At 38.5% G+C, this 27,680-nt stretch overlaps 1 protein-coding gene across 1 annotated transcript; it reads right to left on the bottom strand.

Annotated features, from left to right (window-relative positions):
* Positions 1–1,464: 1,464 nt before the first annotated feature.
* On the bottom strand, positions 1,465–24,575 carry LOC134679205 (uncharacterized). The gene is made up of 9 exons (XM_063538082.1): positions 24,421–24,575; positions 21,673–21,825; positions 20,868–21,003; positions 20,225–20,352; positions 7,721–7,846; positions 5,937–6,101; positions 4,315–4,457; positions 2,546–2,627; positions 1,465–1,586 (listed from the first exon to the last, which is right to left on the bottom strand). Exons 1-9 carry the CDS (start codon positions 24,572–24,574, stop codon positions 1,465–1,467), a joined length of 1,209 nt encoding a protein of 402 aa, XP_063394152.1. The 5' UTR covers position 24,575.
* Between the last annotated feature and the right edge of the window lie 3,105 nt (positions 24,576–27,680).

Below are 27,680 nucleotides of genomic sequence, written 5' to 3'. Positions count from 1 at the left end.
AGTATTGACATTTTCCGAGAATCATTTGATTTGGAAAGGATTTAAGTTGGTTTGACGTTTAGTGTGTTGATGTGAATCGAAACGCAACGTGTCCGGGAGGATTTTATTTCGAACTGTCACTTACACTTAGACTTGGAATGGGAATACGCTAGGATGTAGATGGTTTCTAATTAAATATTAAGAGAGATTGCCTCGTCTCCTTCCGCCGCCTGGTCCGGCTGGTGGGAGACCGATTTATAAAGTGCGTATATAGCTGTGCGTGAATTGTGCGCGTGATTTACTTAGTGCGTCCTGTGTCGCCGATGGACATGAGCACGGTTGGTGATCGTGTTCCCTGGCGCGCTGTTGCGCGTCCCCGATTTTGCTGAGCGTCATGCTGACGCTGCTTCTACGCCGTAGGACGCGGCCTCGACCTGCAGGCCGTGTGTCGGATGGCTATGCTGCCGTCCGACGACTCCAAGGTGTCTTTACGCGGGTCCTTCCCGTGAAACTCCAAGCGCCGCGGCTTGTTCTCGCCTTAGCTTGTCACAGCTGGGGCTCGATGAACGCCCGCCGCTGATCTACGTCGATCTGTCTGCTACGCTAAGTTCCAGGATGAAAGCCACACCCGGTATCCGTGAGTGCACTAGACTTTCGTTTTAGGTTTTGGCCAAAACTCCGCGTTTCGTCCGTCTCGCGACCGTAGATTAAGGATTGCCATAGTGTCACTCCACAGCCGCCAACGGCTTATGGAAACAAATTGTATTTTGAGTAGCGCCCGCCCTAGAGCGGAGTGCCTTGTAAGTAGTTAGCGGAGTATATTAAATCGCATGTCAGATATTTGGTTTTATCTTTTCAATATCCTACCAAGTCCCCATTAACCAGGTTAGAATAACAAGAGGACCCTTGTACTTCAATAGTCCAATGTTTTACTGCGGATCTCATCCGAGGCATTATTTCTCCCATTAATTATTTAAACATTTAAAACCTTATTATTTTTTATTCACTACAACACACTACTTTAAGTTTTTATTTTTTTATTCACTACATTACGAATAAATGATTCTTAATTTTTATTGTACTGACCCATGTTTTTCCACTGATATGTGTTAAAATTGTTAAATACCAAACGGTGTTGTTAACGCCATCTATTCGAGAATAACTTTTCCTTGGCCGTCCGAGGCACGTTTTTTTCTTAGACTTTATTTATCTTATACGGAGTTATTTGTATATATATCTGGATACTCTATGGTTTATTGTAGTATGTGCACTAGCACTAGTGCTGCACTCTGGCGGCAGAACATTGCAGTAATACTCCCTATTCTCTTTGGTTCAAATATGAGACTGCTACTTTCGCTGTTTGCCATAACGGTTTTGCTGTGTCACAACAGATGGCACTGTTATAAAAATCAAAAGCAGTCCATAATTTAATTATTTTATTGGATCTTAGATTATAGTACAAATGGAGTTATACATATGTACCATTTATAAAACATTATTGGTACAAGGTTGCTGTATGTAGTTGAGGCAGAACCCGCGATTGGAGATATCTAACGGAGCTTCTATATTGTCCGTGTGGAACCAGAGGCGGAACGGCTTCACTGTACCTGCAAACGTATATATTTATATACGAAAGTAATCCTTATGCACATTATGAGGTACATGGAGTTGTACTAGATTTATACCCGATTTACACATTGGTTAGTGCGAGTCAATATATTTGCTAATAAACACAAGTAGCAGATGTATGAACCCGCACTTAACACTAATCTATGTGTAAATGATAGACCATACCAGAAGGAGGAATATAGGGAGTTGCATGGACTATACTATAGGGGGCAGCACAGCACACAGCCACAGCAGCTGTCAGATTTTTGTCGTGGTAGAAGGCAGAACGTACTATGCACAAGATAACGTACGAGAACGGTAGGTGGCAGCACTTGCTTTGGCAATGTACCTACGTGTTTATGTTTCGGTTACTGTTAGTTCCCGATTCGCCGGATTCTTGTTTCGCCGGATTCTTGTTTCGCCGGATTCTTGTTTCGTCGGATTCTCGTAAGTATATATCTATATTCGGATTGTGACGTAAGTAGGTACTGAAGTAAATCCGGAGAAACAGGAATCCGGCGAAACAAGAATCCGGGGTCTATATTAATTCGCATAACTTAATACTCCTAATTCAAATTGGCATAACGTATATTATGCATAATTTCTAAATCGTTTAACATTATTTCGCATAACTCAGTACGCATAATGTTAATGCGGATAACGTAAATTGTCATAACGATGACTTGAGATAAATATAATAAGCATAAAGTTACTTTGTATAAATTATTAAATTGCATAAATTTAAAAGGCAAATTAATAAAAATGTAGACAGCGCGGCTCGAATTAAGGTTCAGTAGGTTCAGAGAACGAACGGAAGAACGAACGAGCGTGGAGATAGAGTATACCTATATAGCCCGCCCTGTCTTATACAATGTGAGGTGGCTTGTACATAAGACGTGTAAGGGAGGTGATATACAGTCATATATGAGTATGTAGGTAGGTGTAGAGTATTTCTTACTCATGACAGTGGAAGCCTGCATGGACAGCTCGGCGGAGAAAGTGCCCCCACATATGCGGTCTGTACAGAGCGCTTGAGCCGGCTGGAAGTACAACAAAAAGTTATGAGACATTAGTATGGTCATATCTCCATACAATACATACCTTGCATAAAAACTCATTATAATACGTTTAAAGCGAGCTTTGTGAAAATAAATATTAAGTAAGGGAACTCATGCATGGACGGAGTTCTCTAAGCTAATTAGTAAGGCCCAGTTTTAAAGCTTGCTCAATTTCAAAACTTTCATACTTTTATAAGTGTAAATGAGTTTAAATTTCTCGCCCATGTTTGGTTAGTACCATAGACAAAATTGCAAGTTCATATCAAACGTGAAAAAAATCAAAAATTACATTAAAAGTGGGCCTTATTAGGCGCCAGTACCTTACTTCCCTATTTCTGCACGGTAATGGTATGGAGTAGGTACTGCTGCTGTCAGGCGGGAGCACTTGGATACCAGCTAGGACCGTTTACCTCGATCTTAAGGCCGTCTGAACGATAGATGGCTCACAGACGATTTGCTTCCTTGTGTACAGATGTTATGCGTCATTATTTTCCATCGTATTTTCACGGAAACGTATGAACGTGTTTTGCTGTTTCAGTCAGTATCGGTACAAAAACGGTCAGTATCGGTATTGAGGTTGATTGAAGTAGCATGACATATAGGTAGGAACGTTTATGTTGAATAAACGGGGCCCAATACATCCCACGACTCTACTGTTTCCGCACAGACTCATCTATACAGCTTCTACCGCTCGCTTAGAGGATATAACCAACGGAGACGCCATGTCTATAATTTTCGGTACAAAATAGTCTGCCGTTTTTTGCGGGGGAGGGGCACATCAAATGTATAGGAACGTCATGTCAGATAAACGTCGTCGATACATGTGGTTGACATGTGGTTGACCATTGGCCGCCTATTTACGACAGAGGGGAACGCCTGTTAATGACCACTCCGTTTGCTTGTACAAGGGTTATGCTTTATATAATTTTTGATATGATATGTGTTGATCTCGGGTTGACAGGTGTCGGGTCCATATTGGGTTGCATACAAGTTTAGGTCATATTTTTGATGCGCATAACAACTTGTAGGTATCATAATCATCATTGCACATACAAATGAAAAGTCATATCATATTGTGTCATACATTTTTAGCCATAATATTTGATGACATACTCAGCAGTTGTTATATATTTTTTGTGCATATACATAGGTTTTGATTATAATGAATTAAATGTCATACCAGCGAAAAGCATATTTCACGATACTTATTATGTTTTTACGTATAACGTTTTGTAGCATAATAATTTGCAACCATATTGGTTTACATAAATAATTTAAGAAACTAATTTTAGCCTCTCAACAACTCCTCAAAAAAGCGGCCAAGTGCGAGTCGGACTCGCCCATGAAGGGTTCCGTAACAGCCAGTAACATAATAAAATAGCGGTTTACGATTTATGACGTACTAAAAAAACTTATTCTATCTGAATTTGTTGTATGGTAGCCCCATTTAAATCTTTATTTTATTCTGTTTTTAGTATTTGTTGTTATAGCGGCAACAGAAATACTTCATCTGTGAAAATTTCAACTGTACTCTCTGTGTCTGTATTTCACGGTTCGTGAGATACAGCCTGGTGACAGACAGACGGACGGACGGACAGCGAAGTCTTAGTATTAGGGTCCCGTTTTACCCTTTGGTTACGGAACCCTAAAAATAAGTGTACATACATACCTGTACTCGCCCAACATTGGACGCACAAGGCACCAGTAGCCAATCATTGGCACACGCGTTTGGTCCAACTCCCGAACCGACCATGGCGTTGACTGGTCCATTACTGTTGCCGGAGATGGTGAAAGCGCGGGAACGGTTGTTCACTAAACATTTTGTTATTTCTTTGAGAATGAGATCAAAAAATGTAATCAAGTTTTTATCTGGCTGGGTTCTGAACCGGTCGGAGCTTGGGTATATATAGTAGTATACCCTATAATGGACGTGGAACCAGTAATGGGACAAAAAAACCACAATTCCTCTAAAATAAGTATCTAAAAGTAGTTTATAAGCACTGGATATATTTTTATCATAAATAAGAGTCCTAGAGCTTTACGTTAGAATTTTTATTAAATTCGGTTATTTTTTAAGAAAGTGGCGTCAACCCAAAAGTAGTCGTGTCACTGAAAAAAAATATCACTAAGAATTCTTAACAACTTCGCTAAGAGAGGTGAGACAAGACAAGATATAAGAGTTAATTTATTAAATTTTAATTAATTAATACTTGATGAAAACTAGAATGTGTTTTGTTAATTGCATTTACCATGAGATAAGGTATACAACACACTATGTTGTGACTCCACAGATGTAAAAAAATAGTGGTATTTGGCCCAATCCCATTACAGGAGCTGTAAAACTACATACCTCCTATGATGGGACAATTGACATAATGATGCTTGCCATGCCATAATTTCATTTCATGCCACAATACAGAAGTAAAATGTAGTTACGAAATATGTCAACCAGGAGGTATTCTCGGACTTCGGATAAATTAATATAGTTTTTCCAAACTTTTATTTAACTTGCCCTGTTAGTTAGTGTGGGTCAAATCTTGGTAGCTGAATTTGAGCCACTTTTCGATATCCGATTCAGTTGAAATTTTGTGTAAGTACGTAATTAAGTATGAAAATCGGATGATAATGCAATATTATGATAAAATGGACCTGATCAGATGATGGAGACAGGAGGTGGCCATGGGAACTTTATCGCAACAAACCCTAACTAATTGTGTTTGGGTATATTAGAATTGTCTCGATGGATCTAATACAATAATAATTGGCTGTGGAAAGAAAAATACATTCAGCGATATAAGCTTATACCAAAAATAGATATTTTTGCCATAACTTATTCCCCATTTCAATATTTTATACTGATAGAGCAATGTCCATTATAGGGGGCCCATTACTGGATCCACGTCCATTACTGGGGGCCCATTACTGGAGCTTTGGTGTCCATGACTGGAGAAAAAAAACATAGTATTAATTTGTTAAGTATGTGGAAACTCATTGCAGTATCTTTGATACAACACGCCTAAAACATGAAAGACTGATAGGACATTCATGTTTTAACACGCTAAGCGGTAGACCATTTACATGTATAAGGGAAATATCATAAATACTCCAAATGTCCTCTTAAATGTCCCATGACTGGTGCTGTTACTATACCGCTAGGATCACTAAAATCATTGTCTTAGCTCTCCCTGCACATCGATCGATCAGTCATCCTTTTTAATTAGTCTCGAATGGAAAGAGCTGGCCTCAAGTCCTTATAGAGGATTAAAACACCACATCATTAGAGTAACATACCCGTGTCAGGACACGCGGAGTACTGGATCCCACAGAAGTTCCTCTCCATCCTGATACAGATGCCATAATCCTGGTTGCTGAGTTGCAAGCCTGCCGCCGGGTCGTAGTTGAAGGATTTGAGCTGCCCCGAGACACCCGTGTAGTACTGCAGGCAACCCTCGTCAGCTGCAACGTTGTGTTTTGTTACTTTCATACTTTACAGAAAAAGCTTTAGAAATCGAGCAGTAGATTGTGGCACTCTAGAGTCATCACCAAGAAAAAATCTTCAGGTATTTTATTTATATTTGAATATTTATTTTAAACTCAAAATATTACTTTGCTAATCCGCGTAAAAGATAACATGCTAGTCAATCAGTGCTAACCCGTTAATACTTACTTGCGTATTTTTTACATGCAATTAATGTTCCCACCCTCCCACCGCAAAAATAAATACGCAAATAAATATAACAAACCACCACCAAAAGAATAATACTCGACACGTCTTTCGCCTCTCTATAGTTCGTTTTTTTTAGCATTAGAAATAAGGTAAACAATCTTGATGTGTCTTTTAATTGAAAAACACATTTTAAAAATAAGTTACGGCAAATACCTATGTAACAATTATTAATCTAATACGATCATTTATATTCTTCTGCTTTCATAAATGATAGTTACTGATTTTTAATAAGCGTTTTTCAATTAAAAGACATGCCAAAATCGCTTACCTTCTTCCAAGTTCTTTCTAATGCTAAAAAAAACGAACTATAATACGAGGCATCCTCAGGAGTTGTTGACGGTCTGACGCCCGGTAACGGATTGACCTGGCCGCGTAGCCAAGATGCCGATCGCTTACGCTCCGTAGCGATCGAAACGCAACTGTCACTGTCGCACTAATATGGAAGAGTGATAGAGAGACATTATGCTTTTCGTTGTCGAAGCGATAGCGATTGTAACCTTGGCTAGGCCGGCTGTCCAGAAAGATCGGCCATATTTATACCTTGACCACTCCCCCTACTAAATGCAAAGTACTACTATTAAAACTACCAAATCGGTGGTTTAAGCCAATGAGTTCGCCAAAATCATCGCTAGAGAACCATCGTGTGACCGCCTGAAAAAGTACTTAATAAATACTTTTTCACCTCAGCAGCTCGAACAAGGGTACTTTGCTTCTTAAAAACAGTGAACAAAATGCGATTTTGCTCACTGAGTCATTTTGTCTCACTCAGTGAGCAAAATCGCATTTTGCTCACTGTGTGAGACAAAATGAGAGCAAAAATCGCATTTTGCTCACTGAGTGAGACAAAATGTCATTCAAGTGACCTTTATAGTCAAATGTCATTTCAACATGCGGGGTCTAATACAAGTTCGATATACTTGGGTTCTATTATCTCTGTCCCTCTAGGTATGTTCTCACTGCTTAGGGTGAAAAATTTTGTGTACTACACGAGATCAAAGTTATTTACATCTCGTGCGCTTTTGAATCCCTTACTACGCTCAAGATTCTAAATTATATTATAGAATCTTTCGCTTGCACGGGACTCAAAATAAGCACTCGAAGAAATATCAAACTTTGATCTCTTGTTGTACAAATAACTATTAATTTTCCTGACAACGTTTTTCTGTACTAATAAAATATGGTAAATATCAAATTGTATTTTCGGTTTATACTTAAGGTCCAAAAACGAATTAATGATAAGGTCCATAAAACTAAAGAGTATTCCTGGCTTCAAACTACCACGGTTTGAAAGCAAAACCCTTTCTGGCACGGCGTCTTAAATGAATATCTTCTACAAGTACATAGGTACCTCTATAGATAGTGCTGCATGGGATCTGCGTGACCTTGACCTTCCACATCCTGGCGAAAGCCGCCCCGCTGGTCACGAAGGTCAGTTTCACAGGATTTGTGGACCCGACCCCCGCATCGATGTACACTGGAAAAATATTCACAATTAGACAAAGGGTCTGTTTACTCTTAGCGCTTAAAAGGCTTGCTACACGGTCGCCGACAAGCCTTCTAACCGTCTGACCTTGGTCTGTCCTTGGTCAGTTTTGGTCAAATTTTGTTGGTAACAACTGTCTACACGGTCCGGGACCGGCCAAGGCCACGCGGTCTGGGGGCTTGTCGGCGACCGTGTAGCAAGGGCTTAAGACGGCATCTGCTGACTTTTGTAGCTTAACTTTCTATTTCACCTGCACTTCGCATTAATATTGCCAGCATACACAGGTGAGTGGTGAGTATGGTTGACATATAGCTCCCACGAACAACGAATGCCTTGTTTGTTTTATTTATTTAAACATTATTGCACATAAAATTATAAGTACAAATGGCGGACTTAATGCCATAAGGCATTCTCTACCAGTCAACCACTGGGCCAAAATATTTATTGTTTATATTTGTTGGAGATATTAATTTCAATTAAAAAAAAAAAACTAATTTTATAACAAACAAGGGAAAAAATAGGACCTAAGATACGGCCTTGTGAAACTAGCTGGTTTTCATCACACTCGCTCAGTAAATGTGGAATTGCACGCAGGTTTAGCGGGAGTTATAGAAAAAGCGTTCTCCATAGGGAGTTATGAAGTTTCTAGTGCCATAATTAACAGGTTTTTGTCTTTATACTTAATTTTTGTACCGCAAGTGTGATGAAAAACATTGTGTGTAACTCGGGGCGTAATAATATTGCAAACTCGAGTCTAAGTATAAATCGCTCCAGCAAGCCGTCGCGATTTAACTTACTCTCGATTGCAATATTCAACTTACGCCCCATGTTACACAATGTACTATTGTTAGTGCACACCGTTGTATGGGGACCTTTCACTTTGTGAGTATGCGCTGAAACTTGGCACAGTTGATTCTTAGCTGATCATGAGCAGATATAGACCGGGAAACATCAAGAGCCACCTCTCAATTAGTGTGGGGGAGGGGGGAGAAGTTCGACACTGCCGCGCTTCACTTGGAGCTACATTTCTCTAAAACTATACCTATTAGGTCATGTGATATATCATTTTCGGATAAATTAAGGACAAGGAATCTATTTTTAGAACAAAAAAAAGCACTTTCTTACAAAAAAAAAGAATAAACTAGAAAAAATTCAAAACGTATTTTATATTTTTTTATAATTACTAATTTTTTTTTAAAGTGTAGCAGGAAGCTGAAAACAAAAAATATAGTCGTAAAGCTACACTTATTACATTTGTAAAAATATATAGTTTACTATACAAATCTGTTGATAAATGGGAGTTCAAAAATAATATTAAGCGTGGGTCAGAGTGATCTCAATACGAAATATTATTAAGGTGGGAAAGTTACTTATTACTTGTTCTACATTGGCCATCGTTTACGAGTTATTTACGAATGACTAAAAAAGGGGACCTTAGTATTTATTTACTCGGTTCTGTTCAATAATATTAAACATAAGTTCATTTTTAACACACAGTTTGTATAGAAAAGTAGGTCTCAAACTGGCCACATTATTCATTTAATTTGAATGTGACAACACTTGGAAAACGGCTGTCATCCCATAGCAATTTGACCATCATGTAATTTTAATTTTAGTTGAAACGAACAATATAAGTTTCTTATCTTTTAAAAGCTGTTTTATTATACATACAGCTTTTGTGGTCCTTCGTGATTAAAATGTGAAGAAATCTGAAGTGCGGCCGGTCTGGAGACCTTGTTACAAAAACGTTTTGATAACAAGGCTAGGCTAATATCAAGCCATATAAATGTAGTACTAGATATGCCCGCTATGCAAAAGGGCACAGCAGCCTCTATAAGGACATTCATATCAGGTGTGCAACAGCAATTGTATGCCTTAAAGAATTTACAGCAACCAGTTGATCAATGGGATATGCTCTTGTTATCTATATTAACCAAAAAATTAGATGCATATACCAATAGAGCCTATATGCTCGATAGGAATTCAGATGCCTTGCCAACTGTTGCTGAATTAATTGAATTTCTTGAAAAGCGTGCAATTGCATTGGAAGACAGTAGCACTGGCAATGCCCCTGAATTTAAAGAATATAAAAAGTTTACATCAAACTCACCAAAGGTGACCAATGTTGCCACAATCACAACCAATAGTTGTTTATACTGTGATCAATCAAGTCATGCTATATATGCTTGCCCTAAATTTAAGATGGCTCCTATAGAAGACCGTCTCAGCTTTGTAAGCAGCAAAAAACTATGTACCAATTGTTTGAGAAAGCATGAAGGTAAGTGCAAGTTTAACTTTTCATGCCTGACATGTAAGCAGAAGCACAATACTTTGTTACACAAAGATGCAAGTGATGTTGTAGTTAACAATCATCTGCAAACATCCTCTGATGATGTTTTGCTCCCCACTGTAAAGGTTAAACTATATGATAAAAGGGGCCAAGAAATAGTTATCAGAGCGCTACTGGATTGTGGGGCAATGGGCTCCCTCATATCTACATCTCTGGCAGAAAGGTTAAATTTGAAACCAATATCTGAAGATTCAAACTTGATAGGAGTTTGTAAAAATAACAAAAAGTTGAATAAATATGTCAATGTTAGCGTATACTCTCTAGTGAACAATGTTGAAGTGCAAGTCAAATGCCATGTGGTCAATACTGTCACACCTGATTTACCTCTTGAACCACTTGATTTAACAAAAATGAAAATACCGGACAATATTGTTTTAGCTGATGATGAGTTCCATATCCCAGGTGAAATATTATTGCTTTTGGGGTCTGAGGTTTTATTCAAAACCATATTAGATGGCAAAATTGAAATTCCATGTGGGCCAGTATTAATAAATACATTATTTGGATATATTGTAGGTGGTGGTATGACCGATCAATGTAGTCAAGGAAATCAAGGTCAGCACTTAATCAATAATTTTGCTATATGTAGTGACCATAAATTAGAGGATGTAATGCAACAATTCTGGCTTTCAGAAAGTATTCCTGAGCAAAAACACAATTTAAGCAATGAGTCTCAAAAGGCTGAAAAATATTTTCAAGAGACAACCACTTTGGTTGATAGTCAGTTTCAAGTGAACTTGCCCATTGCTGAGGACTTGGATAAGTTACAAATCGGGGATTCTTTCTCAGTGGCTTTGCAAAGATTTCTAACACTAGAGAGAAAATTTAAAAGGTGTCCAGCCCATTATGATAAATATAAAGAATTTATAGAAGAGTATCTTTCTCTGGGGCATGCCAAAATTGTCGATATTGGTGAATATGATATTCAAAATGGCCCTGTGTACTTTTTAAGTCACCATGCCGTTATAAATTTGGAAAGTTTGACAACTAAGCTCCGGGTTGTATTTAATGGAAGTATGAAATCTAAGTCTGGAGTGTCTTTAAATGATGTCCTTTTAAATGGACCTATGGTCCAGAGTGAACTATTTGACATTCTGCTTCTATGGAGAACCTATATATACACACTTAGCTGTGACGTTACAAAAATGTTTAGGGCCATTCGTATGAATCCTGAGCAAGCTTCTCTTCAAAACATACTGTGGCGTGATACTCCTCGCGAACCCATTAAATGTTTGCAGCTTCAGACAGTTACCTATGGTTTGAAGCCCTCAAATTATTTAGCGACTAGGTGCCTTATTGAGTTAGGTCAAAGGTATAAGGAAAAATATCCATTGGCTGCTGAGGCAATGTTCAAAAGCACCTATGTTGATGATGTTATTACAGGTTCTGATGAACAAGGTCAATTGATTGAGCTGAAGGATCAGCTTATAGATATGTTAAAAAAAGGGGGATTTATACTCCACAAATGGTGTTCTAACCTCCCACAAGTTCTTGATGGAATTCCCAGTGAGCATAAATGTTTAGAAAAGCTAGACATAAATCAAAATAATATTGTCAAAACCTTAGGTTTGAAATGCGACGTTCTTAATGATGAGCTTACATTCAAATGTCCTGCGTCGGATGAGACTGAGATTAACACTAAAAGAAAGGTGTTGAGTTATATTGGCCAGATGTTTGACCCTTTGGGTTTGATAGGTCCCATAATAGTAGTTGCTAAATTATTGATGCAAAGACTATGGTCAATTAAAAATTTAAATTGGGACACTATATTACCCCAAGAAGAGCTTAGAAAGTGGAATGCCTTTATAGACAATCTGAAGGGCATGGGAACTCTTGCTATACCTAGATGTGTAAATACTTCCAATAAACTTTATGCCCAATTAATTGGATATGCAGATGCATCTATGAAGGCATTTGGCTGCTGTGTATATTTAAGAATTATAAATTCAGATGAAACAGTAGACACAAATCTACTCTGTTCGAAATCAAAAATATCACCGTTAAATAAAAATATTACTATACCTAAACTAGAATTAAATAGCGCGCTGTTGCTAGCAAAACTAGCACATAGGGTATATGACATCTTAAAATCTAGATTTGACTTGAAGGTATTATTGCACAGTGACTCCCAGATAACCTTAGCATGGATCAAGGGTAGTAGTGGCCCTGCCAAATTAAATACATATGTTGCAAATAGAATTTCACAAATTCAAGCCCTAACCAAGGACTTTCAGTGGCTCTATGTCACCACATCTAACAACCCTGCAGACCTTCTTTCTAGGGGGTGTGATCCACAGAAGCTTATGGTCAACAAGCTTTGGTGGCATGGACCTAGTGATTTGTCCAGGGCTGATTATGAGCATCTGCCTTCAGAAATTAAACTTCCTATTTCTAACATACACAGTGGTGATGTAAGTGTGAACATAATTATCACTCAACCTGCTGATGACCCTCATAACAGCATATTAGATGTTATAAATAAGTACTCTGACTTTAACAAACTCCAAAGAGTTGTTGCATATATTTTGAGATTCTGCCATAACTGCAGAATACAGAATAATAATGAAAAAATATCAAGCTCTATTATGCCCAAAGAGCTCAATGATGCTCTAACGGCTATCATATCATGCATTCAAAATAAGTATTTTGCTTCAGAGGTCAATGCACTCAAAAATGGTCTACCCATAAAATCTGGCATAGCCGGTTTGCATCCCTTTCTAGATAAAAATGATGTTATGAGAGTGGGAGGCAGGTTACAAAATGCAGAGGACATTCCATATAGTCAAATTCATCCTGCTATATTACCCAAACACTGTCACTTGACCACTATAATCATTCAAAATGAGCATTTGCGACTTAAGCATGCAGGGGCAAGGGCAGTGCTAGGCTCATTTTCAGAGAGGTTCTGGATAATTAGTGGCATATGTCAAGTTAAAAATATTGTGACCAAATGCATTACTTGTGCTAAAATGAAATTCAAGGCTGCTCAACAATTGATGGGTTCGTTGCCAAAGGAGAGGTTAGATGCAGTTAGGCCTTTTCATATAGTTGGCGTAGACTTCTGTGGCCCATTTAATGTTAAAGTAGCACGGATTAGGAACCCAATAATTACCAAAGGATACATTGCTGTCTTTGTTTGTTTTGCGACCAAGGCCCTACATTTGGAGTTGGTCAGCGACCTCACTACAGAGGCATTTTTGGCATGCCTCAAAAGATTCATTTCCAGGCGGGGTATGCCTACTAAGATTTTTTGTGACAATGCGAAGACCTTTAAAGGTGCTTCCAACGAATTAAAAAGGCTTCATGAACTATTCACATCCCAGTCTCACATAGATGCTGTGGAGAACTATTGCCTACCAAACTACATTCAATTTAAGTTTATTCCAAGTTATGCTCCAGAGTTTGGTGGTTTATGGGAGGCTGGAGTGAAGAGCTTTAAACACCATTTTAAACGAATTGTAGGTAATATTGCTTTGACATTTGAAGGCTTGTATACAGTGATGACTGAAATTGAGGCGATTTTAAATTCTAGGCCATTATTGCCTTTGAATTCTGACATTTCAAGCTATGAATATTTGACGCCTGGACACTTTCTTATAGGTAAATCTATGACAAGCTACCCTGAAATAGATTTGTCGAATAAATGTATTGATCGATTAAGGTTTTGGAATATGTTGACAAAAATAAAACAAGATTTCTGGCGGATCTGGTCAAGGGACTACCTTACACAGCTTCAAAATCGCCCTAAATGGCAGCATGCTCAGCCCAATTTAAAAGTCGGCGACCTTGTAATTGTTAGAACAGACAATAATATTAAACCTTTAAACTGGCCTATGGCGAGAGTCATTAAGATAATCCCTGGACCTGATGGTAGGGTCAGAGTTGTAGAGGTGAAGATGAATAATAAAATATACACTAGATCACTTCAAAAAATCTGTCCATTGCCCATTTAAGCTTGTCTTGTATAAGTTGTTTTACTTATGTTTATGTGGCTTAATATCCGATCCCAAGACTCAGACTCTGTCGTAGGGCTAGACATAAGTAATTAATTATTTTAAGAGCTAAACGAGCAGTTAGCAATTAATGTTTTATTGTTATAATGTAAAAGAAGATTTACATTTTTCTGTTATATTCTTATAGTTGAATGTATTTAATTTACGCTTCTACATGCTTGTGAGTATACTTTGCCCTGGCCAACTATGTTCAATAATATTAAACATAAGTTCATTTTTAACACACAGTTTGTATAGAAAAGTAGGTCTCAAACTGGCCACATTATTCATTTAATTTGAATGTGACAACACTTGGAAAACGGCTGTCATCCCATAGCAATTTGACCATCATGTAATTTTAATTTTAGTTGAAACGAACAATATAAGTTTCTTATCTTTTAAAAGCTGTTTTATTATACAGGTTCAATTTTTTTTTTAATATTCATCCTAGCGAAAAAAAGTAGCACTTATTTTATAAGAAATCTGAAACAGATTACTTACGTGAAAGATATTTAGAAAAACTAAAAAAAATAAACGATTGTAGAACAAGTTATAAGTAACTTTCCCACCTTAATAATATTTTGTATTGAGAACACTCTGACCCACGCTTAATATTAATTTTTATTTCTCATTTACCAACAGATTTGTATAATAAACTATATATTTTTACAAACGTAATACATAAGTGTAGCTTTACGACTATATTTTTTGATTTCAGATTCCTGCTACACTTTAATAAAAAATAGTAATTATATAAAAATGTAAAACACATTTTTTAGTCTTTTCTACTTTACTCTTTTTTTTGTTAGAAAGTGCTTTTTTTGTTCTAAAAATAGATTCCTCGTCCTTAATTTATCCGAAAATGATATATCACATGCCCTAATAGGTATAGTTTTAGAGAAATGTAGCTCCAAGTGAAGTGCGGCAGTGTCGAACTTTCCCCCTCCCCCCCATTAATTGAGAGGTGGCTCTCGATGTCTCCCGGTCTGTATCTACTCATGACCAGCTAAGAATCAACTGTGCCAAGTTTCAGCGCATAGTCACCAAGTGCAAGGTGTCGTGCACTACCAAACCAGCTACACACCAAAAGAATCTAATCTCGGATATATACATTCACTGATTTCAACATATTGAATTTATTATATGAAACAACATGCAAGTGACTTTAGGTAGTGTAGTCTTTTGGAATCCGCAAACTTCTAGTTACTCAGTGGGACGGGAACCGAATTATGTCAAAGGCTTTTTCGTCATCGATGAGTATAAACCTTATTTCAATCCTGAGCCTCTACCATCAGTTGGCAGAGTATTTTTCACTTACACTCGGTGAATAAACGTGCCGTGAGTCACGTTTTACGTTTCTTTACAGTCTTATGTACCTAACTTCACTCCACTCCAAACGATACTGTCCCTTTCTAACTATACTAAAAAACAGAGCAAGAGTTACGAGTATATCGGAGTTTTATACAGCGCCTCTAGGAGTCACCTAATGAACTAAATAACAAAATTGTCAAATTTTCTCACGTCTACGTAATTTACTATCTATGCATCTCGCTCTCGCATATTAGTGCAAGTGAGATGCACAGAAAGTAATGTTACATATACTGATGGTAGCCGTGAATATAGAGGTTAGAGGTAAGGAGAATCCTTTATGACTTTATGAGAAAACTCCTTTAAGGGAGAATATTTGCAAAAACTGGGCACGCTGTCAGCTATTATAATTTTTCTAAATCTCTCCAGAGTAGCGAAAAAAAGAAAACCCATAAACCTAGTTTTTCATTGTATCAATACCGTACTAAAAATCATGGAGAATGGAAGATACTCGTATTTATATACAAGTGGAAAAACGTTTTCTCTTTTTGTATGGACGATTACGTAGTATACTTCCCTCTTAAGGTTTTTGACGGACACTTTTTCATTATTAATTACACGGAGATTGTATTCCTTACCTCTACCATCCACTAAGAGCATTTAGAAGGGAGATGTCATCGCTGTCATTTTCTTTACAAAACAGTCCGCCGATTTTTGCGGGGGAGGGGACGTCAAATGTATTGCTATTTCTACATGATTTGTACGTATCGTACAAAAAGCCATGTCGGTCCATACAAAAGTTTGCACAATTGTGCAAGTTTTTCGGCAGAGGGGTAAGTAATAATGTCAACAAAAAAATAAAGAGTATACCTTCGAGACTACTACGACTATGATATTTGATTTATTCGGTTGTCAATATAAAACAAACGTAGGTGTTCTTTCTTCTCGTATGAGACGCCATTACTATGTAGTCTTGCTTGAGATTAATAAACATTACCTATATGGTGTTAAAACAAGCTTTTCTTTCCTGCTTGGAACCCTAATCCTAAATCCTAACAGTAAGCACTCAATGGCCACTCCAGTTATTAAATGCTCTAAGACCAGTTTTGTCACTTTGTTACTGACTCAACCTTCATTCTACAATTTTTTAAAGATTTGACGTTGCCATAGTTACGAAAATAATAAACACATCAATGTTAGTAAACAGTGTATAAATTAAAATATAATTGTATTCAAGACAAAAATTGCAAAATATGATAATTACGTAAACATCATTAATAATCGAGTTAAAATTATGACATTGCGTGTTAAAAAATAGGAAGCAAAGTATACGGCGCGATTATACAGGCTACTTTTGGCTACATATTTATTACCTATGATGAAAATAATACACACATGAGAAGAAATCTTAAAATATTAAAATAGGTATGTATTATAATGGTCCGCTTCAGTCCGCATCATGACAGCGGCCGTCTCCTACTGCTAAGTAACATTATCTAATAGAGTGTCCGGAAAGAGAAAAGTCGTGAAATTTAGGGGAGCCCATACATTATACCTACGACTCTTCTCTTTCCGCACAGACCCTACGTATGACCTTAATAGCGATTTTAATTTTATAGTACCTATATGATCTCGAGTATATTTCAGTGCCAAGCGCCCCATTTCCAATACAAAATGAACCCACGCAGCGGGTTTTTGGCAATAAATGTGTTTAAATCTTATTTAAATTTTCAGATTCAGAACCACCAGCAAAAGTTTTTGAAGAAAGTTTTATATTTCCTGTTACCAAGTTGACATGAAAAACGATTACCTAGGTACCAAACACAATAATTTGAACAACGGAAAATAAAATAATACTTACTTAGTAAAGAAAAATAAATAAACCCACAGAACATTTGTATGTTTTATTTTATATAAGATAATAATGCTTAATAAAATACGTAGCAATTCTTGTGTAAATATTATAATAGGTCTTGCGGTATAGTATGTCTTATTCTTACTATGTGTTATGTGCACCCAGCAACAAAAACAGCAACATGTCTATGTACCGCTCCTTGTATTGAGCCTTCATTCTTAATACATATGTAACTTCTACATGCATACATGATGCAATCCGGGTTTTCATGGAAATGTTGTTTTCAATCAGCTTCTTGCCTAAAACCAAAAACTGCTCGTAAGCAATGTGATTTTCGCAAATGTAGCAGTAGAAATAGGAAAATATGATGTCAAGTATAACTCATTACCTTTGTACTAAATCAGCCTTTTATCGAACTATTAATTGATTTATCCCTTAAAGTTTTGCTTGAAGTTCACATACTGTTATAAATTTATACATATTACGTTGAAAATTGCATTGATATTCGTGAAAAATCTGCGTATTTGTTGTGTTTACAAGTTGACAGAAATGTCACGTTGGAAACGCACGTATTTTTCCATAACATCTGTCACGTTTACTCGCGTAAAGTATTTACGCAGAATAATTCTGGCTCAGTTTTCATTATATAATTAGAAAGAGAGCGTTTTAGGTGTGAAGTTAGGCAAGTATGGAAAACTCGCGTAAAAACGTCTATAACTCATGGTACCAATTGAATTTTTTAGTTCTTTACGTGACCGGTAGAGGCTCTGTACAATTACTCCATACATTTTCCTTAACTTTCTCACTGTCTTCACTTCTCACTGTCATTCACGAAACTGATAGTAGAGCTACTGGTAAGGGGATTTATTTGTGTGTTTATCGAAAATTAATTATCCCTGAGTTATGGATATTATCTATTAGTCTGTTCGAGATCCTGAAAACGGTGAAATATAAAGATAAAGCTCCTAAAAATACGTGTGATACCTCATTAGATTCGTCATGATGTCTAGAAAAATGCATTCGAAGCGTGTATTAGCACACAAGAAATATCAAAATAAGCAAAAAAAGGGAGAAAAAAGTATATATTTTTTATTTCCCCAATATCTCAAAAAGTATTCATATTTAAGAAACGAAAATTCATATTATTAAAGAGGAGGATATTTCCAATAAAACATTCCATACTTGCAGAACTGTATCTCCATTATTTATAGTAGTGTACCCTATAATGGACGTGGAACCGGTAATGGGACAAAAAACCACAAATCCTCTAAAATAAGTATCTAAAAGTAGTATATAAACTCTGGCTGTATATTATCATAAATAAGAGTCCTAGAGTTGTTTCATATTGATTTTTTATTAAATTTGGTTGTTTTTAAGAAATTGGCGTCAATCCAAAAGTTGTCGTGTCACTGAAAAAAATACCACTACGAATTCTTAACAACTTCGCTAAAAGAGGTGAGTTAATTTATTAAATGTTAATTAAATAATACTTGATGAAAACTAGAATGTGTTTTGTTAATTGCATTTACCATGAGATAGTTAAGGTATACAACACACTATGTTGTGACTCCACAGATGTAAAAAAACAGTGGTATTTGGCCCAATCCCATTATAGGAGCTGTAAAACTCCATACCTTCTATGATGGGACAATTTACATAATGATGCTTGCCATGCCATAATTTCATGTTTAAACAATACAGAAGTAAAATGTAGTTACGAAATATGTCAACCAGAAGGTATGCTCGGACTTCGGATAAATTAATATCGTTTTTCCAAACTTTCATTTAACTTGCCCTGTTAGTTAGTGTGGGTCAAATTTTGGTAGCTGAATTTGAGCCACTTTCCGCTTTCCGATTGAGTTGAAATTTTGTATTCGTAATTAAGTATGCAAATCGGATGATAATGCAATATTATGATAACATGGACCTGATCTGATGACCTATTTCAATATTTTATACTGATAGAGCGATGTCCATTATAGGGGGGCTCATTACTGGAGCTTTGGTGTCCATGACTGGAGAGAAAAAGCATAGTTTTAATTTGTTAAGTATGTGGAAACTCATTGCAGTATTTTTGATACAACACGCCTGAAACATGAAAGACTGATAGGACATTCATGTTTTAACACGCTAAGCGGTAGACCATTTACATGTATTAGGGAAATATCAAAAATACTCCAATTTTCCTCTTCAATGTCCCATGACTGGTGCTGTTACTATATACTTTTTATTCACCGCTGAACACAGCCCTCCACGCTCCATTTTCGGGAAAGGCACGCGACGTTTTCAGGATCTCGAACAGACTATATGTACCTAGTTAAGTTTATATTGTATATAGTACCCACAACACAAACCTTATGTGGGACTGAGTCAATTTGTGTGAGATGTCCTATAGTATAACATTTTTTTTATTTTTATAATCATTAATTTACAAACAAGATATATACACTATAAAGAAATTAATAACTAGCCTAAATCTAAAATAGGCCCTTGAGGCATTGTATCAAGGATGCTTGCGGCATTTCCTCGCTGTATCGCAATGCTGATACGTTGTGCGAGGTAGCCGCCAGCTCTTCGGTCGTCAACCAGACGCTTCGCGATTTCTGCGAACAACTTATGCGCGCTGGGACCCCATGGATCTAGAGTTTCAACTCCAAATGGTACTCTCTACCGAGGCTCTTATATTTGTTACATTTTAAAATTTCGTTGCTTTCCGCCGCTCCGCCCGCTTTTACATTAGTCCGTTGGGGGTGGGACGTGGGACGGTGCCAGTGTACCTACACAGGTAGCATCCCACACTAACATCCGTCCATTTTTTATTTATTGTAATTCCGATGAGAAGAATAATGGAATTGTTACTCAACTGTGACTGCCTTGGTTGACGCCGCATATTGCCGGTACGGGGTTGCCACCGGATACTATGAACTGATCTTGATTGCAAACATTATTGACTGGCTCGGGTCCGGCTATAGTGAAGCGATTGAAGTCTAACCTGAAATACGATTTTATATCCATAATGTCCATGATAGGTATCTAAAATAATTAGCGCACACCTATGAGCCAGAACTCTCTCATTAAAACAAAAAAAAACTTGGGTACCTAATAGAAATACAAATCGTTTATTTGCGAACCATGATACATAGGTGGTACAATAGAAACAGAATCACATGGCATCTATAGATACCACACACGTATGGGTTAGATGAAAAAAAAAAATTGACGGACAGACAGATGGACAGACATGACGAATCCATAAGAGTTCCGTTTTTTGCCATTTGGCTACGGAACCCTAAAAAAAGTGCCCTTTGATAATGTAAAGCTTAATATCATTTCTGCTCACTAGATTTGAATGTAACACGAAAAAATACGTCTCTTTATTGTCACTACCATTCCTTATTCGAAATACACCCGGACGTGACTTGATGACAATGAGAACCGGTAAGTAGGGACGAAAGTTTCTCCCTGATTAAGATGTAAGCGTAAGTCGCATTACTGTCACAACCATACCTTATTTGACATACATCCGGATGTGATTTAATCACGGTGAGCTCGCAAGAACCCGTGCCATCGTAGGACGAAGGATATCCGCTGTTCACAAAGTAGGTCCCGTTCTCTGAAGTACTGCTACCACATGATGTCATAACTGTGACATAAAGATTAAATAAAAACCGGGCAAGTGCGAGTCGGACTCGCGCACGAAGGGTTCCATACCATAAAGCAAAAAAAAAACGGAAAAAATGCAAAAAGAAAACGGTCACCCATCCAAGTACTGACCACGCCCGACGTTGCTTAACTTTGGTCAAAAATCACGTTTGCTGTATGGGAGCCCCACTTAAATCTTTATTTTATTCTGTTTTTAGTATTTGTTGTTATAGCGGCAACAGAAATACATCATCTGTGAAAATTTCAACTGTCTAGCTATCACGGTTCGTGAGATACAGCCTGGTGACAGACAGACGGACAGACGGACGGACGGACAGACGGACGGACAGCGAAGTCTTAGTAATAGGGTCCCGTTTTACCCTTTGGGTACGGAACCCTAAGAATATTATTCAATGAGCTGAGTGCGCAATAGTGGCATCCGCAAGGCGGCTATACCATCAAAATGTTACCAGGGCATTTTCATTCTGACGACAATTAGGAGAATGACAGGTGACATCTCTCAAAAACACTGCGGCAGTAATGCTGCAATAGCAACGCTGCGGCGCTTAGCTTTGTTCTGCCTGACTGTGTCTACAGAACAGATAATAGTACGAAGTAGGCTTCGTATTGGACTTACTTCGTTTCTAAGTAAGTCCCAAGCTAAACTTACAAATGCAGCACAGCCCAAAGCCGTTAGCGCAGTAGCCGTTAGCGGAGCCCCCGCGGGCGCTGCACTCCCGGGCCGCGAGACACGTGCCGTTGTCGCCCGAGGCGCCCGCGCAGCCGCCGTTCGGGAACGTCACCACCGTGAACACTGATAGGACTGCACATATGTTTATATTAATGCTCTGACTATTAATGCTCTGACTATGTTTATATTATGTAAGATCTTGAGCAATCGAGTTCATTGCCTTGCAAAATAGTTATACATAGGTTCACGACCTTATTGTCGGTGTCTTAGAGGCGTGTGAACTATTTTTGGAACGTTGGCTTGTAAAAATGTTGTTGTTGTGTTGTAATTCAAAGGTGTATGTGAAGTCCTCAATCCGCATTGGGCTAGCGTGGGGACTATAGTCCAAACCCTCTCGTGCTTGAGAGGCCTGTGCCCAGCCAGTGGACGTATATAAGCGAAATTATTATTATTATTTGTACTCTATTATGGATTTCTCGGGCCTATAAATCCCGGTCTTCCGATAGGCTTGCGTGGGGATATAAATCCAGCACGTAGAGGCCCCTTGGAGAGCTTTAATGTTATGTAGAACGCCAGCTGAAACCCGTACACAGGTGCAACAATAGACACCCATGAACCGGTCTCAGCAGGCATTGGGACTAATGTAGAAAACGTGAATAGTATACCGGTCTATGGATTGAAGTTTGGGTGACAATGAGACTGGGCTAGTGTAAAAGAAGTCCGGATACCTGCCATAACAGTGCTACCATACGTTATCGTGGCAGTTGGTGACTTGCCGCTGACTAGATGGACCCCTGAAACTGCTGTCGTGAAGACGACCAGGAGCAACATCGGTGTGAGCGGCTCAGGGGTGTCGAGAGGTGTGCGCCGCTTTCTACCCAGTGGCTGTTACCAGCCACTGTGCCAACTCGCGTCTTATGCATCTTTCACTTCCACCCCTGCAGCATATAGCTCTAGCGACTCCTCTCTGGACGGCCAATGAATGTAAGCCAGCCTTGGGGTCCACTTCGACCGACGAAGACACACCGGACACGGAGACCCTGACCGACTCTCGGGAGCACTCGGGTCTGGGGTTGTTACTCCCCAACAGCTCGCCACAAGCTGCCCTGCGGGCTTATTATTATTATGTGTATGTCTTTTCCATATCTCGGGACCATGGGGTTCCGGACCTTTTGGAGGTGTATGTAGGGCCGAAGCCAACAGCGCAGAGGCCCTTTCAGACATTTTAATCTAAAAGCAAGGGATACACGTGGCGGATACCATCCCCGAAAGCACAATGTGATACATCCGGAGATGGTCTCCGCCAGGTGCAAAGACTATTGCAGTACAGCACTTTTGTGCAAGCAAGGCAGGCAAGCACAGAGGCGAGGGCCAGATGACAGGGCCCTCAGGAATAGGGGTCCGCGGTGTCGCCACTCACCGTCAGCTGGCCACAAGCTGCCCCCGCGGGGTTATTATTATTTGGCTTGTAAAATAATATGTTTGAACTAGAACGTATATCTACATACTCTTGCAAACAAACGTTTCTTTTCTTTTCTTAATACTTTACGTCTATCAAAATAAGATTTTAGCTTATGTTATCATCAGAGATGGGCAGCAGCTTTTTCAAATCAAGCACCTTGTGATATGAGGAAAATAATAATAATAATATGTATGTAATTTTGGACACGGCGCGTATAGTACGTCGGTTCCTCACTCTGCGGCCCTGACCACCGGCAGCTTGGGCCCTGCCCCGCTGCCGGCGGCACCCTAGGTTAGGTTTTTTTATAATGTGTTTATATGTATTTTTTATAAGAAAATAATATGTATCTCTAAAACGGGGAGAAACAACTAGGTAATACATCTGACGCAAAAACACTGGTAATATTTATTATGAATATATATCGAGGAATTTAATCCAAATTTTCCAAAGTACCAAAAATTATAAAACTAACTACCACTACCCTATGCTAACAGAACTAGCATTAGTATGTTCATTTGCACATTCCCCAGATCGATAAAATTGTGGAGAATAAACATATATAATACAATCTCTCGGCCCGATTCGGATTTTGAAATAGACATCTATTAGATATGGTTTACACATCACCAAGATACGATTACGATATGTTTAAGATCTAACCTGTCAAATTTGACATTTGCGCGATTCTGGAGATACTCTGAACGATTTCCGCAGGATATGACTTAGATATTTCACATCTAATAGAGTCGGACCAAAAAAATGTCTGCAGTGGATTTGATAGCCCACGCAGTGCAAGTGTCATTTATACGTCATAATTTCACTGAACGACGTTTAAAATAACACTCACTGCGTGGGCTATCAAATCCGCTGCAGACTACTCTTGGTCTGACTCTATCTAACGTAAAAGTGACATTGGTTGCCCGAATTGCGCTGCAAAAGAGAACTAGTTGATATCTAAACTATAAAGTATCTAGAATGGATCTAGTACGTGTCGTCTCTTGTGAATATCTTGAAGTTTGAATACGGCAGTCTTTCTTGAGAGTCAGATCATATAATTAGGTAGGTATATCAAATTATCTGTTTAATCTACTATATAATAATCAAGCATTTTATAACATAAATGAAATTAGGTATTTACGTTCGCTGAGCGTGAAGGAACCATAAGGCTAAATTATCTGCTAGTCAATTTAAACGCCTAATAAAAACTAAAGTTCATTTGAAGCATGTTCAAAATTAGAAATAAAACTAGTTTTACTTATACTTACATCGATTCTCTCTCTGTGGCCAGAACCTCGCCTTTTCCTCACCACCTTTCATGTTCCCGAGCCGCCATTTGGGGAATCCATGTTGTTTTATCCCGAACCTATCAGTACCGTCACAGTTCCCGAACACAAATACAAGAACTAATAAAGCTATCATTGTCTCTATCGGAGAAATGGCAAATAACGCTAAAACGAGATACTTAGGTTACTTAAGTACTTATATTAGTTTTTACGTATGTTATAAGTGTTTTTTGGTGACAAAATTAATAAAAAATGGGTCAATGTCAAATTTTAAAATATGTCACATCCGCGTTTCGGTTCACCAAGTTCGGTAAAACCACGGTAGTTACTCGTTGTTAATTATTTTTTTAAAGAAACATCCGTTTTGTAATTCTACTAGTAAATGGACGTTGGAAAGTGCGAATAGGGCATTTATGACGTGCGTTCGGAGGGGGGACAATGTGTTTTCTCTATTGTAGTTGTACAAAGGGTAATTTGGTGTTAATTTTGTCACGCCGCGTAAACGCCGGTTAATGTACAATCGGCCACGGTTTGTGACTTGCTATCTCTTCCTACTCATAGCTACGGATATAAAACATATGTATCAGAGATTGAGTTAGTAAATTACTACGCAGTAATGATAGTTCAATGGTGTCAGAACTTAAATTGCAGATGATTGTGGTGAACAGATCCTCGGCACCCACATCTGTGCATCGGTCTACTGATTGTGGTGAACCGATCCTCGGCACCCATATCTGTGCATCGGTCTACTCAATGTGGTGAACCGATCCTCGGCACCCATATCTGTGCATCGGTCTACTGAATGCGCTGAACCGATCCTCGGCACCCACATCTGTGCATCCGTCTACTGATTGTAGTGAACCGATCCTCGGCACCCACATCTGTGCGTCGATCTACTGATTGTGGTTAACCGATCCTCGGCACCCACATCTGTGCATCGGTCTACTGATTGTAGTAAACCGATCCTTGGCACCCATATCTGTGCATCGGTCTACTGATTGTGGTGAACCGATCCTCGGCACTCACATCCGTGCATCGGTCTACTGATTGTGGTTAACCGATCCTCGGCACCCACAACTGTGCATCGGTCTACTGATTGTAGTGAACCGATCCTTGGCACCCACATCTTTGCGTCGGTCTACTGATTGTGGTTAACCGATCCTCGGCACCCACATCTGTGCATCGGTCTACTGATTGTAGTGAACCGATCCTCGGCACCCACATCTGTGCATCCGTCTACTGATTGTGGTGAACTGATCCTTGGAACCCACATCTGTGCATCGGTCTACTGATTGTGGTGAACCGATCCTCGACTTATGATTATGATGATTACCACACTCATTTCGAAAGTTATTAGACCTGACTGTACCAAAAAGGCATAGTTACACGTTAATATTTCACTTGTCAAACGAAACGATCCAATATTGTTAGCTCTCACAATAAACACACATGAAATAGCTATTATATGAATATAATATGATTGACATACCTACTCTCACCACATCCGCAGTCAAGAACCCAGCGTTTTAGGGTAAATCGTCCATTACTCTTTGTGCCAGTAATAGATGATTTACCCTACAGATGGACTATAAAAAAAGGAATAAGTTCACTAAAGGGATAAATTCGCTTTTGTACTGCCGATCCTGTGCTGTATTTGTGTTTTGCGTTTTGTATGTACAATAAAGAGATTATTCATACATAATACTACTCGTACATACATTTTACACACACACACACACACACACACACACACACACACACACACACACACACACACACACACACACACACACACACACACACACACACACCACACACACACACACTGATGTACCTACATATATGGAAATAGTCAGGTGACAATTCGTAGCATTTGTCATCCTCATATGCAGGGGTCGGACAAAAAGTGCGGATGACGTCAAACCACTTATAGGATGATTTCAAATAGTATTTTTGATTTTCATAAACAATTATCACTTATCATTTATCAACCTCTTTATTAAACGATATCGCCACTTGAAATGAGTAAGTACGTTTTTGACTGACACATTGTCAATCAGATGAACAATAAATTGACTTCGTTATTGTTTAGCTATTTTATCTTCACGATTATATTTAGCTAAAATTTATATTTACTAATGTATAAGAAAACGCTCTAAAATGTCATCTTTACTCGAATATTGTGACAATTTTCCGTTTTTGGAGATACGTGACACGGAAGTTTAAATACAAACTCAAACATCATCCTGTATGCAAGATTACGTCATTTTTACGTCATCCGCACTTTTTGTCCGACCCCTGCTCATATGTAATACCTTATGTATATGTTTTCTTTTCCTTTGTTTTCGGCGATGTATAATTGTATTAATTGTATACGATTGTCATGTTGACATAGGGTTGCCATATGGAAGAATTAAATGTCCTGATAAAAATCCGGATATCACCCTAAAAATCCGGACATTTCTTGTAATAGAGATTTGGAGTAGCTTTAACGACGCCCCGGCGGCGGCGCGCTGCTTTCTGCGGTGTACTGTATCACCTTTCCCTTTCCCTCCGCCCTACCCGCATGGCATTCGTTACCCAGTATATCACGTAAACATATTTTTTTTATAAGGTCAGTCCTAAAAATCCGGACACTTGTCAAGTCCGGCCACTATCCGGAGAAAGGGTCAAAAATCCGGACATGTCCGGACAAATCCGGAAGTATGGCAACACTATGTTGACAGGATACCCTGTACCTTACTCATGTAGTAAATAAAAAATATCAACTGACTTGTACGGGAGAGGAGATCATGGAATATTAATTGTAGTACCTATACTCAAAATGACCACTAATTAAAAAAAACCGGGCAAGTGCGAGTAGGACTCGCGCACGGAGGGTTCCGTACCATAATACAAAAAAAAAAAAAAAAAAAGCAAAAAAAAACGGTCACCCATCCAAGTAGTGACCACTCCCGACGTTGCTTAACTTTGGTCAAAAATCACGTTTGTTGTATGGGAGCCCCATTTAAATCTTTATTTTATTCTGTTTTTAGTATTTGTTGTTATAGCGGCAACAGAAATACATCATCTGTGAAAATTTCAACTGCCTAGCTATCACGGTTCGTGAGATACAGCCTGGTGACAGACGGACGGACGGACGGACGGACGGACGGACGGACGGACAGCGAAGTCTTAGTAATAGGGTCCCGTTTTACCCTTTGGGTACGGAACCCTAAAAACCCGTATTGCAACCCTATGAG

This window comes from Cydia fagiglandana, chromosome Z (genome assembly GCF_963556715.1).
Source record: "Cydia fagiglandana chromosome Z, ilCydFagi1.1, whole genome shotgun sequence".
Classification (NCBI taxonomy): Eukaryota; Metazoa; Arthropoda; class Insecta; order Lepidoptera; family Tortricidae; genus Cydia; species Cydia fagiglandana.
This window is presented reverse-complemented; position numbering and strand designations above follow the sequence as displayed.

What these genes read in the sequence shown, in the direction of transcription:
- LOC134679205 (XM_063538082.1), bottom strand. Translation starts at nt 24,574, where the DNA reads ATGATAGCTTTATTAGTTCTTGTATTTGTGTTCGGGAACTGTGACGGT. An exon ending in GCCACAGAGAGAGAATCGAT is followed by an intron (nt 21,826 to 24,420) that starts GTAAGTATAAGT and finishes ACATATGTGCAG; the next exon opens with TCCTATCAGTGTTCACGGTG. An exon ending in CTCCGCGTGTCCTGACACGG is followed by an intron (nt 4,458 to 5,936) that starts GTATGTTACTCT and finishes CAAAATGTTTAG; the next exon opens with TGAACAACCGTTCCCGCGCT.